The sequence below is a fragment of the Camelina sativa genome, chromosome 8 (genome assembly GCF_030686135.1).
Source record: "Camelina sativa cultivar CO46 ecotype springtype chromosome 8, ASM3068613v1".
NCBI lineage: Eukaryota > Viridiplantae > Streptophyta > Magnoliopsida > Brassicales > Brassicaceae > Camelina > Camelina sativa.
Genome location: NC_141887.1, coordinates 26,206,686 through 26,225,965, shown reverse-complemented (window position 1 = coordinate 26,225,965; position 19,280 = coordinate 26,206,686). Strand labels below are relative to the sequence as shown.

Sequence of the window (19,280 nt, the reverse complement as noted above, 5' to 3'; positions counted from 1 at the left end):
CCCCAAAAACAAAAGATATTACCTAAATGCATGATTGTTTTTTTTCTTTTTTGTTAATTTGTTTTTCTATTATGAAAGTCAGATAAACTGAATCCGGACTTGATCTGAATTCAAACTTTATATATATTTTTAACACTTGTTTGTTTAAGTCGCTGTGTGAACTGAAAAATAGGAAGCTTCGTGGAGCTTGATGTTATAGCTGCCGAACTTGACCCATACATATTTTTATGATGGATTTGTTTTGTCGTATAAAGAAATTTATATTCGAATATGCTTGAGAAGTTGGATAAGGAGGAGACAAGTTGGGACCTCATTGTCGGAACTTACAACCTATCGTTAGCAACAAGCCAACAATTAGTATCACATATATACTATTTCTCTATTCATATGACTACTTGTCTTATGCAATGCTCTATATATAAATAAATGACAATGACAATGTGTGACAGAAGTCAAAATCATAGCTATATAGCATGCGTTTGCAAGCCGTGGATTGTAGTTTATATATATTCTAGATTGGAATGTTTGAGTAATGTTGAGTTTAATTTGGTTGGCTGAATTCGTGTACCCAGCTTACTGTATCCGTAAGAGTGATACGAAGAGTTTGTTATTAAGGCAAGTTAGCATCTGAGTTACTAAGTTGTAAGATAGAGATTAGAGATAAGCTCAAATCTTGGATTGGTCTCTATATGTAGTTTCTTTTATGAGTGATGCAACTCTTTAAGAATTTCTAGTGGATTGCTTGTGCCGTCGAAGCTGAGACGTAGGTGCGAGACTTGAAGTCGTTAAAACTCTTGCGTCTCTACTCTTGATTCGTGTTCTATTGCATACTCTGTTTCATCCCACAGCGAACATGATTTTCATGATGTTTAATTTCGTACGTGGTCGAGAACATAACGATTGATGCATAAGGACTTGCATACGTACCAAAAGAATTCGACTAACGTTTGTGGTGGAAACAATGTATTTTAAAGTATCAAAAGTTTGAATATATTGTTTTGCAGCAATATTTATTTTTGTTGGGCAGCCATTAGAATATATTTGGCCACTCAAAAATCTATGTAACCAAAATAAATTAGAGTAAAATCTTCATTTGTGCCACACCAATTATTGGTCCCTCTGCCGCCATTCTCGCATAGAAAACGACCATCAGTAATTTAAAGCAAGCCATGACCTGCAAGCCACATGATTTCATAAATTTTCATAACCTTTCCAATAACCAAGGAAGAAATGAGCTAGGATTTGGAGGTAACAATCCAACAACATATTGAATCGACTTCTTCACCAGAAGTAAGGAGGTGATGTTCTCAATTTTTACTGACTACAAACCTGGGAACATTCGCAAGAAGAATCCATAACATTAAGTCTCTGCCTCGCCTGTAATTCATAACAAAATGTCTACAGAAAACCCCTTAATATCTGTATATGTACATGTACTAGCACACCCTACATTCTCCAGAATCACAACATTCATTCCAACCAAATTCTCTTAATGGCAAGAAATCTGATGCCGCGCTTACCATCAACAACGCTAACACACATACACCACGACCGTTGCTAACAACTAGTGTGGAAGAACCAACAAAAAAAAAGACTATAGATCTCATCGTGATAGACTATAGCAGTTAAACCTTGAAATCCACGTAGCCTACATCAAAAAGAACTTAGAATCTTCATCAAAGGTATACAAGAAGGTCTTCAAAATTGAGAATCATCATCAAAGGTATACAAGACAGTCTTCAAAAATAGTTGAAAAAGTAAGGTAACCCACCTTCAGAGAAGTGTTAACCTACAGAGCTTTAACCACTCTAGCCAACTAAACCCCCAAGAGCATTAAGTAGAAAAGTGACAAACAAAAAAGGTTTTATACAAAACTCAAAAGAACATTCAACGTAAATTTACCTTGTCTGGCTGGAGATATAGACTCACTGAGCAGCATAAGACAATGCAACAAAGCATCAGATCTAAGAGAAAAAAAACAGAGCCTCGTAAAACCATTAACAAGGAAGGGAGGATGGGAAACCGTCAATTGAGAGGTGAGGCAACCCTGTGGAGGTGGAAGCTCACTTTTCTTTGATACCCAATAAACTATAACAGACTGAAGTAATTCAAAAATCAACAAAGACACAACAATCACAAGCCAAAGAAACCTAAAAATCAAACCCCATAAGATAAGTAGAATATAACACTGAATCCACTAGAGATGAAAGCTTCAAATTCATCCCTATTGGGACAACCACACAAAAGCTTGAAACTTCAGTTTTTGCTTCCTCGGCAATCTACACTAGAAATAACAAACTCATGATGTACAGATACAGGGGAGTGTAGCAAGCAGGCCGAATCAGAACTCCTATGCAAAATACTGACTTCATGTCCAGCAGAAGTGATTAGCATTAACCATAGAAAATATGCAGACTACAAAATCAGAAAGGCATAAACAATTAAGGGCAAGGAAAATTGATCACATAACAAAAACAGAAAAGACAAAAAACACCATATGAATCTATATAAATGAAGTAATTCATATAAAGAGACCAGTCACAAGCATATATAATAAGGAATAGATGTAGCACAGAAAAATGGATAAATAAGAAGAGACAAAGTAGTAGCCTGAAATAGCTATGATAAAGGCTTAGTAGGTCAGGCCTAAGCAGAAATGCGTGCATAGCTAGGAAGATGAGAAACATTTTTGTTGACGGGAAGCAACCAATGACAAGTACCAATCTTGTGAAACTCTCCACTGTCTCCGTCCAAAGCTCAATAAGTGAAACACACTTCAAAATCCAGAACAGGATGAATCAACAGATTGTGGAAAATCCAGGCAGCTTTCTGCATAAAAGGAGCTCAGACTTGAACAGTCCTAAAAGACTTGAATGTTGGTGCGGGATTCAGCACCCCCGACATACCGAGCTAAACCAGAAATACTAATTGATTAGTTAACCGGGAAACCGGTTAAGGGCTTGATTAGGTCAACAAGAAGTCAGTTCGGCCAAAGCGTAGCCTTGAAGAAAAAGAAACCGACCTCCATTTTGGCACGGCGGCCGACTGAAGCAATAAGGCAGTTTTCCATATCTCACTTCGTCCAATAAGGAAAGTTAATATATTGTGCAATCTAAGAACATGTATAAATAAGGGGAGACTTCTCCATTGTAAGGCATCCAGAATCGAATACAATAATCGAGTTCCCCTCTTGTTCTTAGCAATTAACCCTAATTCTTTTGAGTTCTACTTCTTTACTTTTAATTACAAGGCTTAGATCTATTTTCTAGAGAGATAACTCTATTGAATTTGTTTCCCCCCCTTAAACAAATTCATTGTGGAAACCTAGTTTCTACATTGAAGATGTTCAATACAAATACCACTTTGGTAGACATAATCATCATGAAAAGAATTAAAGACGTATATAATTACAAAACCATTAAAAAGGGATTTATGATCATCTTTCATCTGACTACGAGTAGACTAGACTGCAAGGATTGGAGTAAAGTGATTGATAAAAGAAATTCTGGAAAACACAATAAAACATACATAGCAGATATAATAATACTAAAAAGGAAACGTATACCAATTGAGATCAATCCAAGGCAACCAGTGAGGAGTAATTCACAAAATAGAAAAAGTCAACCACACGGCATAGAAATCCAATAATCAAACCACAGGAAAAAAAGTAGCTCATGGAACCTGAATCAACCAATCATGGAAGCTCCAATGTAGACTTGATTAACAAAAACACCGATGCACAGATACATTGATACCTAAGAAAGCAGGTCGAAACAGAACCTCTACTTCTTCCATCATCCAAAAAGATAAATGAATTCATATAGAAAGAGAAAGTTTCATCCCATACAGAAGCGATTAGCATTTAAACCATATAAAAAAATGCAGATCATAAAATCAGGAAAAGCAAAAAGAGAAAGGGGAGAAAAACTAATCAAATCTCCCAGGAAAAGGGGAGAAACTACAAAGGAGGTTACAAGGAAGACTATAGATTAAAACCTGTTTAGGAGAAATTTCTGATCATCTTTTATCCGAGTATGTGTACTCAGCAGAGAAACGGAAACTGAGAGTTAAGTAATTGGTGACGAAAATCTGGGAAACACATACACAGTAGAAAAATTATACCACACCAACAATAGTCAATATATCAAACGAAACAATATATATATATACGATAGTAACCACAAAGACGAAATTATACACAAACGATCCTTCCCTCCCAAAATGCATGCCTCTTCTCTACAATCTAAATCAAAATTTCTCAAAAAATTAGAAAAGACAAACATCAGGTAAATAGGGAAATCAACAACCCTAAACATAAAACAAAGAGAGATAAGAAACAGCCAAAGCGGTAACAGGAAACCACGAGATCAAAGACATCTTACAATATAAACGGAGACAGAATAGAACTACCCTCCTATGCATCCTCAATATATACCTATAATAAAGGGTAGCACTTCAGATAAAACCACCGTCACAAGCATGTGAGAGTAGGATCAAACAACAAGCATGTGAGAGTAGGATCAAACAGTAAAAATAGATGTAGCATGAAAGAAAACACCAACAGAGATAAAGGGGAAGAAATTACCAGTTAGTAAAAGATCAACAGCTTTACTGTTAAACTGAAAGATCCATTAACAAGTTCAAAAATTGTTGAAGAATCCCTAGTGGCACGGTCCAAAACTGAGGAACCCAAAATTCAAACAGTTAATAAAAACAAATAGATAACTGACACATCCCAACGGGATAGAGGAACGAAAACCTGAATAAACCACGTGTCCAGCCTTCTGCATCAGAGGATCTCAGACTTAACAGACCTAAAAACATGTTGAATATATAAACTACTTAGAAGGACAAAGTATAATAACAAACATGTTAGGAAGCATAACCACCACAAGGCAGAGAAACCCAAAAATCAAACCCAGGAAAGCAATAGCTCATCATGACACCTGAATCAACCAAAGATGCAAGTTACAAGTTCATCCCTATTAAGGAAACATGTAGACTTGGTTAACAAAACTCCAGATGCACAGATATTGTGGAATCTAGACAAACAGGTCGAAACAGAACTTCTACTTTCATCATCCAAATTCCTACACGAAGATAATGAATTCATGTAGAAAGGGAAAATCCCTTGCACTTCACATAAACCAAGCCATCGTCACAAGTATATGAATATGATCAATCATTAATAATAGATGTAGCATGAGAATTACAACCAACAGAGATAAACGGGAAAGAACCAGTAACAGAGATAACCTGAAGTTTTTCTCTTTTAGAACCTGGACTATCTATAACACCATATTATAGAGATATCTGGGAAAGAGGAACAAAAAACCTGAATAAACCACATGTCCAGCCTTGTGCACCAGATGGACAATGTATTAAAATAAACTCGTGTAGGAAGGAATTTATGATCATATTTCATCTGAATGTGTGTACACATGCAGCAAGAGAACCTCGAAAACACAAAATGACACAGGATTGATCGCCAGGTTCGGGACCAGCTGCTTGCTATCTCCCTTGGGGGTGACCAGCGGTTTGAGGATGGCTTACAAATTTGGCTTGCTACACGTTTCTAATCTCTTCCTCACTTTAACTCTCTTGTTTCTAAAATAAATGTTGCACTAGTTGTAAAAAGGAACGCTGTTTCTTTTTTTGAATCTAATTTAACATTTTTTTCAAAAAAAAAAAAAAAAAAAATGACACAGGAAAGCAAATCATACCTCACCGACAAAAGCCAATATCAAATAACACAACCAATCATAAACACAAAATTAAACGCAAACCATCCTTCCTTCCAACAATGCCTTCAACCTCTACGGCCAAAACAAAAAAATCAACAAGATTTTTTCAAAAAAAAAAGAAACATCAAAAAATATACGAACCCTAAAAAGGAAACAAAGGGAAAGAAGGGGCCACCAAAAAGAGGTAGGAACAAGGAGCGACGACAGATCAAACAGATCCTTCAAATAAAACACAGACGAAATAGAACAGTGGTAATTGTGTTTGTAATAGGGAAATCATCAGGGAAAGTAAGAAAAAATATGGAGCACGAGAGATCAGAAGAAGCCTAAAAAGATGGTAGACGAGAGGATCCTAAACGAGAAGAAATATTCCACAGAACAATCCCAGAGCCCCGACGCACTGCAACAAAGAGAGAAGATATATCTAGCTTAATAGAATGATAGGGAAACATATCTAACCAAACCTATAAGATGGAAAAAGGACGAATACTGAATATCTTTCACATGAATAAACCACATGTGCAGCCTTCCGCAGAGGAGCTCCAACTCAGGAGACCTAAGAAACTTTCAAAAAAACTACTTGAACCATAATTTGGAGGGACAAAAGAAAGGAATACCTGAATAACTTTCACATGACGAGCCAGCCTTTTGTATTACCAGCAAGATATAAGAACAAACACACCAATTACACAACCAAAACAGAGGGAAAAAAATATAAAATTGAAGTACCTGAAAGGCATTAAGGACACGTTTGACTCCAGAATCTCTTTGGGATTAGCCTGTGATTAGACAAAAAAAAAAAAAAAAACCCCCTTAGCAGCACCATAATCAATTTAGATAAAAGAAGACAAGAGAAATATACAAATGGGAAAGAGGAGGACTACCTGAATACACCATATGTGCAGCCTTGTGCCTCAGAGGAGATCCGACTTAGCCGACCTAAGAGACTTTGAAAAAAGAAGGAATACCTGAATAACTTTCACATGAAGCACCAACCTGCCTTTTGTATTACCTGCAAGATATGAGAACAAACACACCAATTACACAACCAAAACAGAGGGAAAAAAAATAAAATTAAAATACCTGAACGACATTAAGGACACGTTTGAATCAAGAATCTCTTTGGGATTTGCCTGTGATTAGACAAAAAAAAAAAAAAAAAAAAAACAAAGAACCTTACCAGCACCATCATCTATTTAGATATAAGAAGACAAGAGAAAGAAACAAGTAGGAAAGAGGAGGATACCTGAATACACCACATGTGTAGCCTTGTGCCTCAGAGGAGATCCGACTTAGCAAACCTAAGAGACTTTAACATAAAGAGACGTTAATTACAGAAAACAAACTACTTGCACCATAAGTTGGAGGGACAAAAAGAAGGAATACCTGAATAACTTTCACATGAAGAACCAGCCTTTTGCATTACCTGCAAGACATAATAACAAACACACCAATTACACAACCAAAACAGAGGGCAAAAAATAATAAAATTAAAATACGTTTTGACTCCAGAATCCCTTTGGGATTTCTCAGCAGCTTCTAAATAGCCATTAGATAAAAAAAAAAAAAAAAAAAGAAGACAATTAGAACGGACTCATGAGAATCAAAGTTACCATTACTTCTTTCGTCTTCTTCAAGCTGATAGAAAAAAATCTGAAACATTGACATTAACACGTCAGGGTGGCTCCCATCTTGAAATCTAATCCTGTCAATACAAACAATTAAAAACAAAAACATTGATCAATCAATCAGAGTTATTAAAAAAAAAAAAAAAAAAAAAAAAAAGAAATCGAGATCGCAATCAAAATTAGAGTATGGTTGAAGATGATGTACCTGGGAGAAGGAGTAAAGTAGAAGACGGAGATTTGAATACCGAATTGCTTCTAGATTGCTTGCGAAAGTTTCTTCCCAAATTCCTCAATCTGTTGAAAAAAAAACGAAACCCTAGAATGTGAAAAGTCAGAATCTAAAAAAAAAAAAACAGAGACTTGTTAAGAGGAAGAAGACTACCCGAGCGCAGAGAAGACGATTCCATCAAAACCCAATCACGGACCGATCATCAAAAGCATCCTCTCGTCGTCGTCGACAATAAAACAGAAAATACTCATTCTCTGACTGCTTCTCCATCACCGCCTGTATCCACCTCAGCTTCTTCCACTTCTTCTTGAAAATACTCTTCCTCGCCTTGAGTATTTTCTCCATCCTTCTCCCAAGTGAGAATCTGAGTTGTTGCATCTTCTGATTCATTCCTTCCCCAATCCCAATTCTCCGCCTCCTCGAAAATCACATCACGGCTCATTGTTATTTTCTTTGAAATGGGATTGAACATTCGATATGCCTTGGATTCTTCACTAACACCAAGGAAAATACACTTGCAGCTTTTGTTGTCTAACTTTGTGCGTTTTGCCTCCGGAATGTGAACATGACCAATACACCTGAAACATTTGGTTTAACACCACTCCAAACTTCTTCAGGTGTTTGATCTTGCAAGGCACTCGTCGGACTGCGATTGAGGACATATGTTATCCACTTCACTCCTTCTGCCCAGAAAACCTTTGGCATCTTTCTTTTTGACAATGTGCTTCGAACCAAGTTCATGATAGTTTGATTACGTCTCTCTGCTACTCCATTCTGTTGCGGTGTATAGGCTGCTGTCAACTGCCGCTTGATACCATGATCCCTGCAGAACTCTTCAAACTCCTTTGAACAAAACTCTCCACCTCTATCTGTTCTTAAGCAACACACGGACAAACCAGACTCTTTCTCCACATAAACTTCTTAAACTTCTGAAATGCTTCAGACTTTTCTACAATCAAGTAGCTCCACATTTTTCTGCTATGATCATTAATAAGAGTCAGAAGATACCTCTTGTGACCAATGGAGACAGGAGTGATTGGTCCACATATGTCAGCGTGGATCAACTGCAGGTTCTTTGAAGCTATCCATGTGCTTTTCTTTGAAAGAGATTCTCGTTTCTGCTTTCCCACCAAGCAGTTCTCGCACACCTTATTGTAAAAACCGATGTGAGGAAGTCCTATCACCATTCCCTTGGAGCTTAGACTTTGGAGACTCTTGTAATTCAGATAAGCAAATCTGCAGTGCCACAGATGAGTGTCATTGGTTGCTTCCACTTGAAGCACCAAGTTAGAGCTTATCATTTGAGCAACAATAACAAACATCTGATTTGCACTCATTTGTGTCTCGACAATGAGTCCCTTAGATGGATGATAGATTTTGCACACTCCTTCTTGGATTAGAAACACCAGACTCCTTTCTTGCAGCTGACCTATGCTTAGAAGATTGTTGCTAAGCTCAGGAATGTAGTACACATCTTGTATTACTTGTATCAACCCATTCACCTTGAGCTTTATGCTCCCTTTTCCTTGCACCGTCATCTTCGTGTTGTTCCCAAGTTTCACTGAGTGTCGAAAGCTTTCATCGATATCAACAAACCACTTCTTTGTTCCAGTCATGTGATTTCTGCAACCAATGTCTAGAAACCACAAGTCTTCCATCTTTGACCCAGTCAGCTCCACCTGTGCCATCAGCAAAAGTTCTTCCTCCTCATTGAACTCAACATAGTTCGCTTGCTTCTCCAGACTAGGACATTCAAACTGAAAATGTCCTAGCTTATGACACTTGTAACACTCAATTAGTGCATTGTTGAACGATCCTCCTCTTCCACGTCCTCTGCCTCGACCTCGGAATGAGCTTCCTCTTCCTCTTCCCTTTGCTCCATTCCAGTCGTAAGCTTCATGAGTCACTTTCAGCACTTGTTCTTCTTTTACGGTTCCTTTGGAGTGTCTTGTTATCTTCTGCTCATGACACCGCAAAGAGCTTTGAAGCGCATCAACAGAAAGACTGTTAATGTCTTTGGATTCTTCAATTGAACACACTACATATGTGAACTTCTCCGAGAGTGTCCACATGATCTTCTCTACAATCTTGGCTTCCTGAATCTCTTCTCCAAGATTTCCCATGTCTGTTACAACTAGCAACACTCTTGAGAAGTACTCTGCAATGCTCTCTGTTTCTTTCATCTCCAAGACCTCAAAATCCCTTCTCAAGCGTTGAAGTTGTGCTCGCCTCACATGCTCATCACCTTGAAACTTGGTTTTCAGAGAATCCCACAGTTGCTTGGCCGTGTCCTTCTGAATTATCTGTTTCAGAACCGACTTGTCGATTGCTTGAAACAAATAGTTCTTCACCTTCAAGTCAGTCAGCTTCCTCTCAGCTAACTCTTGACTCTGTGCTCCATTGAGAATCTCCCCACGAGCTGGCTCAACATAGCCTTTTTTTTATCAGATCCCACCACTCCTTGGATTTCAAGAGATTCTCCATTAGCATGCTCCAATGCTCAAAGTCACCACCAAATTTTGGAATTGCCAGCATGCTCTGACTCTCTCCTGACATCGTGTTTCACTCACCCTTTTGAATTCTCTCTCTCTCACGAAGTTCTCACCACTCAGATCTAGCTCTGATACCAATATGTTATATCAAGTTAACGAGACTGAATGATGAGAACAAAAGCTTGTTCTACTCTTATTCATAGAGGGTCTTAAATAGCCAAATACATGAAACAACTGCCTCCTACATTCTCGGAGGTTTTTAACAACACGAAACAACAACTCAAACAACAACTTCACTAGCCACTACTCCTACTTGACCGGTTCTTATTGACTAAGTTCAAAGACTAAACTAACATTTTATATTTGTCTGAAGCCTAAACATTGGGCCTTAATTATTGTGCAAAGAGAATAGTAATAAATTGTATATGAAGATAGAATCTTGGAATTCAACAAAAAACTTATAATAATTTCTTTTATACATGAGATGATGAGAAGGATTTCAAAGATTCTCTGATCCTACATTAAAATAATAATGAAAATATAATGGTGGATAGGAGTCACTCGAAAAAATTCGATTCTCTCTTGTCAATATAATCATATCAATCACTAGGACACTGTTCTCACCTTTTTCTTCATGGCGGACGGTGTTGGTACACTTGCTTATTAATGTCTAGTTCTATTTTATAAAACTTTGCAGCTGTGGAAGATGTGTTTAGTCAATACCGATTTCTCGTGATTACTGATAACTAAAGTATATTCTTTACGCCTACACTTGTCGTATTAATTATGTTAAATCCCACGTAAAAGTATCCATCCACAATTTGTTAAAGCTCGGTGAGCGAGCGTTCGGTGTAATTTGGGAGTTTAATTATGGGTTTTAAATAGTCTCTTGAACATCTACTTAAATTACCTCATCTACTTTAATTTTAGCATAACTTCATACCACTAATTAATATGAACAACATCAACAAGGGACCAGTGACCACAAGCTACTTATTAAGTTCGAGTGGTGCAGCTGGTAGTGGTAGATGACTTACAATATAGGTCAAGGTTTTCAAAAAACAAACTCATCATACAAGGCCATTATTGTGGCTCTGCATCTTCAATATTAGTTGTAGAGATTTGATTGAGATGATAAAAATACATGATTATAAATATTACGTCCCTACAAAACCATTATGAATTTTGGAGCACATCAAATCCATATTCATAGTCAGAACTCTTATTCGGGTTCAACAATTGATTACCTTAGAGTTGATGTCTAAATTTTGAACGATACAACATAACAATATATAGTTTAGTTTCTCAAGACGTTTCCATGCATACCATTATTTGTTTTTTCTCTGCTCATATTCATATTTAGGTACGTGAATAAAAATATCATTCTCGAAACTAAATTTTCATAATTCGTTTTCTAACTTTTCGTTTCACTTTCGAAGAAAACACTACGGCTACGCGTGGCCTTTGGAAAGAAATTCCACGTTATATGGAGGAACATAATGATGAACATTATAATATATACAAGCACTTAGGCAGCAGAAATTCTTTCTAATTATATAATCCTAAACTTGGTATATCCTTGTCATATTAATGTATTATACATCTATGAAATATTTGAAGTAATAATGAGTTTCACAACTTTGTTGATTAATATAAACACTGAGTGATTAAGTCGAACCCAAAAGGTACGGAGGAGAAGAAGCATTCGATTCTTTCTTATTTTCTTTTATTCATATCTCACTAATGATGGTGGAGAAAAAAAGAAAATACCTAACAAACAAATATTGTCAAAATTGAAATAATTGTCATACACAAATATTCATATATTTTTAGCTAATTAAATTATATTCCTCACTTTTCATGGCTTATATAAGAAACAGAGCAAACACTAACCAAAATGCAGCAGCAACTACTATCATCACCCATCTCCCTAGTTTTATTTTGCTCTTCTTTGTTTTTGTTCATAGCTTTGTAATTGTCTTACTTCTCTTTAAGGCTCAATAAGAGGAGGTACTATTACTACGTTTCTCTTGAATTTTTTTACGTATATTTAATTTAACATTACAATCAGAAACTAGTTTGAATATCTTGCTCTCTCAGATTCCTGCACACATTATTCTCACATTATCATAAAATTATATTTACAATGTTTCACACATGGTTTATTAAATTTCTACCATGCATATCAATATATCTATACTTGCATAGGAAGCTGTAAGACATCCATTTGAATGAAACAAAATTTTAAGCTCAACTAAAAGTTCTGAAATAGAATTTTGACATTTTTAATACCTACAAATGAATTCTATTTTGTTTTAACACCAAGTTGTAAAAGTCCTTATAGTAAAATCTATTTCCGGTTGAGAATACACCGATTCAATTTTATCCGAATTGAATAAAAATTACATAACACGTTATTTTAGTTCACCCTCCCACGGTCATAGTAAACTAAGACTGGTTTTTTCCTAATTAACAGATGGGTGAAACCGCTGCCGCCAATCGCCACCATCACACCCACCATCACGGCCACCAAGTCTTCGACGTGGCCAGCAACGATGCCGTCCCTCCACAACCGGCTTTTAAATGCTTTGACGACGATGGCCGCCTCAAAAGAACCGGTAAAAATTTAAACATAACAAATATCCAACGTTCGTTTCTTTCATTTGTTTTATAAACGTAAATGCTAAAACGCAAAATCAAAACGCGTTTTTATATCAGGGACTGTTTGGACCGCGAGCGCTCATATCATAACTGCGGTGATTGGATCCGGCGTTTTGTCATTGGCGTGGGCGATTGCACAGCTTGGATGGATCGCTGGCCCTGCCGTGATGCTATTGTTCTCTTTCGTTACTCTTTACTCCTCGACACTTCTTAGCGATTGCTACAGAACCGGTGATGCAGTGTCTGGCAAGAGAAACTACACTTACATGGACGCCGTTCGATCAATCCTAGGTACCAATACTCTCGAATCAATCAATACTGATTTGAATGCTCTGTTATAGCTCTGCTTTTTGTTTTGAGTATTGAAATGCTCTGTTCTCTTGTAGGTGGGTTCAAGTTCAAGATTTGTGGGCTCATTCAATATTTGAATCTCTTTGGTATAGCGATAGGATACACAATAGCAGCATCTATAAGCATGATGTGAGTTGTTTTCTTTGTTTCCTTTCCAAACATAATTTAACATAACCAACGGAACAAAGAAAAACGTTTTTTTTTTTAACATTTGCATACTCGGATGGATCACGCAGGGCGATCAAGAGATCGAACTGCTTCCACAAGAGCGGAGGAAAAGACCCATGTCACATGTCGAGCAATCCTTACATGATAATATTTGGTGTGACAGAGATCTTGTTCTCTCAGATTCCTGACTTTGACCAGATATGGTGGATCTCCATTGTTGCAGCTGTCATGTCCTTCACTTACTCTGCCATCGGCCTAGCTCTTGGAATCGTTCAAGTTGCAGGTAAAAATTACGTACAAAAGAGTGAAAGACTCCCATAGTCTTTACGAGAATCGAAAAAAGGCTAAATCTTGATATGAATTCTCTCAGCAAACGGAGTTTTCAAAGGAAGTCTCACTGGAATAAGCATCGGAACTGTGACTCAAACACAAAAGATATGGAGAACATTCCAAGCACTTGGAGACATTGCCTTTGCATACTCGTACTCGGCTGTGCTAATCGAGATTCAGGTAAATAAATATATATACAAAACCTTTCTTTGCACACAAGATTCAACTTTTAGGTTTAAAAAAGAAAGATTCAGCTTTTTGACTCTTTTTGCTCTTGTTATTTAGGATACTGTAAGATCTCCGCCGGCGGAATCGAAAACGATGAAGAAAGCTACAAAAATCAGCATCGCTGTCACGACTATGTTCTACATGCTATGTGGCTCAATGGGTTACGCCGCCTTCGGAGATGCAGCACCAGGAAACCTCCTCACGGGTTTTGGATTCTACAACCCGTTTTGGCTCCTTGACATAGCCAACGCCGCCATCGTCATCCACCTTATTGGAGCTTACCAAGTATTTGCTCAGCCTATCTTCGCCTTTATTGAAAAATCAGTCGCAGAGAGATATCCAGACAATGACTTCTTCACCAAGGAATTTGAAATCAAAATCCCCGGACTCAAGTCTCCATACAAAGCAAACGTTTTCAGGATAGTTTACCGGTGTGGATTTGTCGTTTCAACCACCGTGATATCGATGCTAATGCCATTTTTCAACGATGTGGTTGGGATCTTAGGGGCGTTAGGGTTTTGGCCCTTGACGGTTTATTTTCCGGTGGAGATGTATATAAAGCAGAGGAAGGTTGAGAAATGGAGCACGAGATGGGTGTGTTTACAGATGCTTAGTGTTGCTTGTCTTCTGATCTCGGTGGTCGCAGGAGTTGGTTCAATAGCCGGAGTGATGCTTGATCTTAAGGTCTATAAGCCCTTCAAGTCTACATATTGACTAAACAACAAGGATGTTGGTGTGTAAAGTTCATTGTTTATTTAGCATTTCAAAGAAAACTTGAAAATGTGTATATTGTATGTTTTAATTTCGTATGGTTTCATCTCTGTAATAAAATTATAAAATCTGCTATAAATTTCAACCATTATATAAATCTCTTATATAAACTCGTGTGTTTTCTTCTCTATATCACATTAGTTTGTACGTTGTAGTGTTGGTGTTTCGTGTTCAATTGATAAAAATGCTCTCATTTTGATTTGAGCTCTATATATTACTGAAGTGTCCAATTGTTTTCGTTTAGGTGGTTAATATGAGAGATTTTTTTTTTCCAAATTGCAAATTAAACATCAATAACCGAATGGTTTAAACAACGTAGTCTACAAAAAAATGATTTCTTATGTTTTTTTATGTAATATATTGCAATATTGCATCTTTTATGTTGACAAACATGGTCATGGTAAAATGGAATTTGATCAAAGTGAGACACTGACAGTTCAGTGATTTTATATATAAAAAAAAGGAGCAATTTGGATGGTTTAGCATAAAAGAGAATCTCCTCAAATAAGTATAATTGAGCTGTCCACCCAAAACAAAAAGCCTTTTTCAAGAAAATCATATAATGTGGTACCTTTTTCTAATAGCCTATCTTACTTATCAAAAACATGTGGGGTTCTCGGATCTTGCCAATGATCAGAATCTTTGAAAGTATCTACGACTGAGGCACATGTTTTAAAACAACTCAGAAACTTTCAAGATTTGTTACCAATAGATTTAGCTCAGGGAAGAGATGTGAATATGCCTTCTTCTGTCTTCTCAGTTATTCAGTAATCAGAGGGTAAATAGTTTCTTACAAAGAGGAATGCTTCTGATTAAAAGATTGAGAAGATGTAGAGAGCTCATCATCCAACAGATGCTTGAGTTGCTTTCTGTGTTGAGTTTGTGCTGTTTAAGGATGCAGCTGCTGCTTCACGCTCCTGCCGGATTCTCTCTCTCTGTTAAGATTTCATGTAACAACAGAGAAATAGAAAAACGAAAGTTAAACAGTAATTGACATGAGATGCCAAAAAAACGGGAGAAAACAGAAAAAAACAGCACTAGAGTTATTGCGTATTTGATAATGCAACATGATCCAATTTGTTAATTTAGAATGTCAAATCTGAGAGCATACTTCATGCTACCTATGCACATAACCTACAGGAGCAAAACAGTTAGCTCCAAGCAACGTCTAAAACCTTCTATCATCTAAAAAGTTAGCTCGCAGTCTTCAGCTATTAGTGCAACAACTAGTTCGTATTTAAATCATAAGTGACACGAGAACTAATTTGGCCACAAAACAGTTTACTTGAGTCAAATCATCAAATAGCATCATATGAATACACTATATGTGAACTGAACAATAGCTCTCAAAGGCTTGCATTTTTAGATGGACAAATATGCCTACAAAAGAGATTCGAGCCCTTTAAAGCTTAAATCGCCCTATCAAAGTATCCGAACTAGTTACCATGATCATAAACCAGATGAGTTAAACTACACACTTGGGGGATATAGAAACAGAATGAAAACAAAAAGTGATCATTGTCTCCAAGTTTAATCTAAAACACACCCTTCTCTCCCAGTAAGGCAAGAAGCAGACAAAATCATAGACAGGGGTAATGGTCTGCACCAAGAGAAAGTTAATTCCAGTGAAAAGTAAGAGTCCCTTCAATGGCCTTGTTCTGTGAGGCATCTTTTGATTTCCAACTCAAGAATCTTTAGCTCTGTTATCATTAAAATTCACATCACCCAGTCAATAACTGTAATGATTCAGCTCAATCCTAACTTATCTTATCAAAAACATAATCAAAGCAGCAAAAGCAAGTGATTTTGATAGGGAAGCAAGGTTTTGGTGTGTGTGTGTTCATAAGAAAGTTTTGGTTGAGAATCTACAGATGCAAAAAAAAGTATATGATGGGTACAAACCTGATGCAAGTAAGAGAAATCTGGATTTTGATTCTCCGGAGAAGAAGTAGAAGACGATTCGCCGGAGATGCTAAGAAATCGTCGGAGACGGAAGAGGGAACAACACGGTGGGTAGCAGCAAGTAGCAATTTAGGTTTCTGTTTTATTTCCTTTAACGACGTCGTTTTTGGTTAAGTGATAGTGAAACGATTTGACGGTGGATAATTGCGCAACGTGGCTACTTGCTCAGCCAGAATGAGTTTCAAACGTCCGATTTTAGCCACCTCGTCTTCTTACATTTAAGAAAAAAAAAAAAAAATTTCTGGAGAAGCAAAAAGCAAAAAAACTGGAGAAATCTGGTTTCATCCGCCATTAACGACCTCTCTCTCAAAGGTATCTAATGCGGAGATATCTAATTACATTATATATGTTGAGGAATCGTTTCATTATGTTTTTTCGAATTCTAAGATAAGAAGAAGAAGAAGATATGTGTATATTGCCTCACGAAACATCTCTTGTGTTTTGTATTATTTACTTGTCGGTGAAACTATGATTTGATGGCTTAATTTTTGAATCTCATTGTCTCGCTACATATTCTTTATTGAATTTGGTTTTCTTGGATGCGTTTCCCTGGGATTTGTGATCATTGATGTAGTTAAGTAGTTGCATTTTACATCTGTAGGCTTTTTTTTTGGTGAGCATGAGAAGAGTGTTTGGAGGAATTGTTACAGGCAAGTATGAGTAAATATTTTGTGGCCTTAAAAGCTGGTTTGATTCATTACTTTAGCTAGGAAATGGTGTTAATGTTGCAAAGGTTTTGTGTGTGTGTGTTTTTTTCAGATTTGTGTCCGTTGCGTAGTATGTACCAACCACTACAATCTAGGGGAAATTTGGTTATGTTGTTTAAAGGATGCAGACGCTTTGTGAGAACAACATGTCGAGTTTCAATCCCTGGTGGTGGTTCTTTTGGGGAATGAATCAAAAGCACCTCCTAGGTTTCTTAGGGATAAAAACATTGTTCCAGATGCTGATCCTCCCAATATGGAAGATATCCAAAAGTTATATCGACTTTTTGAGCAAAGGTTCATATTCCTTCACCATCTTTTCAGGCAGTGACCATTATGTGATTTGTAAATCTTTATGGCTTTCCTCTTCTCTCCTGCAGTTCGAGACTCACCATCTTGACCGGAGCTGGGATTAGCACAGAATGTGGAATCCCGGATTATAGAAGGTTTGAAAATGGCTTGTATTCTTTGTGCAGATGGTCTCAGTTTGATCAAGATTTTTGATTCACATGTCCTTTTCCTTACATCTGGTTACATCTGATGCAGTCCCAATGGAGCATATAGTTCTGGTTTCAAACCAATAACCCATCAGGTGATCTGAAGGCAAGATCTATGAAAATCTTTACGATGCTTAATGCAAACTTTGGGGTCATCTTATTGTTGTCTTAAATCTATTGTCGACAACCTGCTTCACAGGAATTTACTCGATCAAGCCGAGCTCGGAGGCGGTATTGGGCAAGGAGTTACGCTGGATGGAGGCGGTTCACTGCAGCACAACCAGGACCAGCTCATACTGCTTTAGCATCACTAGAGAAAGCTGGACGAATCAACTTTATGATCACTCAAAACGTTGACAGGTATATTGTACTAATCAGTTCCTTTTTTTGTGGGATCTCTGTTGGGTGTGAAGAATGTTGACTCTAAGCTCTAAGTTTTTAGGCTGCATCACCGTGCTGGAAGCGATCCACTTGAATTACATGGGACTGTATATACTGTTATGTGTTTAGATTGTGGCTTCTCTTTTCCCCGAGACTTGTTTCAGGATCAGCTAAAAGCTATCAATCCTAAGGTCAGTGTATACCATAACCCGAATCAACTGAATTAATAATGTATTATCTCGCAAAAGTTACAATGTTATTGTTTCTACTGTAGTGGGCTGAAGCAATAGAAAGTATTGATCATGGAGATCCAGGCTCTGAAAAGAGCGTTGGCATGAAACAGAGGCCTGATGGAGATATTGAGATTGACGAAAAGTTTTGGGAAGAGGGTTTTCATATACCAGTATGTGAAAAGTGCCAAGGAGTCCTAAAACCCGATGTAAGCTCGACTATATGAGATAGAGACAAAGCAGTTTGGCACTGTTTCTTATTATGCGTTGGATTTATTGAAGGTAATTTTCTTTGGAGACAACATCCCGAAGGAAAGAGCTACTCAGGCAATGGAAGTTGCAAAACAGAGTGATGCATTACTCGTTTTGGGTTCATCATTAATGACAATGTCCGCTTTTCGCCTTATCAGGTAATGCTTGAGAATGATCTCATCCAGTTTTGGGTTTGCATCTCGTTAAGAATCTTTCTTTATATACCTTTTGCAGAGCTGCTCATGAGGCTGGTGCCATGACTGCAATTGTAAATATAGGGGAAACAAGAGCTGATGACCTTGTTCCATTGAAAATCAATGCTAGGGTTGGTGAGGTTAGAACATAACATACATCTCTTCCCTTTCCGTTAGCCTTGAAAATGCCTTAATAATCTGTCATTTTGTGATCTGTTTGGGCAGATATTGCACAGAGTTCTTGACGTGGGATCTCTCAGTGTTCCAGCTCTTTAGGACAATGTCCAGATTCAAGTGAACTTTGGCAAGAGCAATGTAACATTTACATCTATATTGTTTATAATTTTATCAAATGAGTATTTATGTATTCCAGCACAATATCTCAAGTTGTAAATTCAACATCAAATAAAAGAGTAATCATTCTCAATTCCAGCCGAATCTTTTCTGAACCAAAAGTG

The 19,280-nt window shown here is 37.2% G+C and overlaps 2 protein-coding genes, 1 long non-coding RNA gene and 1 pseudogene across 4 annotated transcripts; 2 read left to right on the top strand and 2 right to left on the bottom strand.

Moving 5' to 3' along the window:
• Positions 1-915: 915 nt before the first annotated feature.
• On the bottom strand, positions 916-4,040 carry LOC147940488 (uncharacterized). The gene is made up of 2 exons (XR_015564357.1): positions 1,330-4,040; positions 916-1,174 (listed from the first exon to the last, which is right to left on the bottom strand). It is a non-coding gene; the product is annotated as an uncharacterized LOC147940488 (long non-coding RNA).
• A 7,886-nt stretch (positions 4,041-11,926) lies between these two features.
• On the top strand, positions 11,927-14,712 carry LOC104708199 (amino acid permease 2). Its single transcript, XM_010424719.3, has 7 exons — positions 11,927-12,103; positions 12,570-12,711; positions 12,812-13,045; positions 13,141-13,234; positions 13,342-13,556; positions 13,644-13,783; positions 13,889-14,712. Exons 2-7 carry the CDS (start codon positions 12,570-12,572, stop codon positions 14,543-14,545), a joined length of 1,482 nt encoding a protein of 493 aa, XP_010423021.1. The 5' UTR covers positions 11,927-12,103; the 3' UTR covers positions 14,546-14,712.
• Positions 14,713-15,080: 368 nt separating this feature from the next.
• On the bottom strand, positions 15,081-16,654 carry LOC104708198 (uncharacterized). Its single transcript, XM_019228966.2, has 3 exons — positions 16,505-16,654; positions 16,149-16,302; positions 15,081-15,537 (listed from the first exon to the last, which is right to left on the bottom strand). Exons 2-3 carry the CDS (start codon positions 16,269-16,271, stop codon positions 15,445-15,447), a joined length of 216 nt encoding a protein of 71 aa, XP_019084511.1. The 5' UTR covers positions 16,272-16,302; positions 16,505-16,654; the 3' UTR covers positions 15,081-15,444.
• A 99-nt stretch (positions 16,655-16,753) lies between these two features.
• LOC104708196 (NAD-dependent protein deacylase SRT2-like) lies at positions 16,754-19,249 on the top strand (annotated as a pseudogene). Its single transcript, XR_015564355.1, has 11 exons — positions 16,754-16,876; positions 17,166-17,214; positions 17,324-17,565; positions 17,649-17,714; positions 17,815-17,860; positions 17,965-18,125; positions 18,208-18,337; positions 18,421-18,585; positions 18,659-18,786; positions 18,863-18,962; positions 19,048-19,249. The product of XR_015564355.1 is annotated as an NAD-dependent protein deacylase SRT2-like (transcript).
• The last annotated feature ends 31 nt before the right edge of the window (positions 19,250-19,280 follow it).

What these genes read in the sequence shown, in the direction of transcription:
- LOC104708199 (XM_010424719.3), top strand. Translation starts at nt 12,570, where the DNA reads ATGGGTGAAACCGCTGCCGCCAATCGCCACCATCACACCCACCATCAC. An exon ending in TGGAATCGTTCAAGTTGCAG is followed by an intron (nt 13,557 to 13,643) that starts GTAAAAATTACG and finishes GAATTCTCTCAG; the next exon opens with CAAACGGAGTTTTCAAAGGA. An exon ending in CTGTGCTAATCGAGATTCAG is followed by an intron (nt 13,784 to 13,888) that starts GTAAATAAATAT and finishes CTTGTTATTTAG; the next exon opens with GATACTGTAAGATCTCCGCC.
- LOC104708198 (XM_019228966.2), bottom strand. Translation starts at nt 16,271, where the DNA reads ATGCCTCACAGAACAAGGCCATTGAAGGGACTCTTACTTTTCACTGGA. An exon ending in TGCCTTACTGGGAGAGAAGG is followed by an intron (nt 15,538 to 16,148) that starts GTGTGTTTTAGA and finishes AAATCTTAACAG; the next exon opens with AGAGAGAGAATCCGGCAGGA.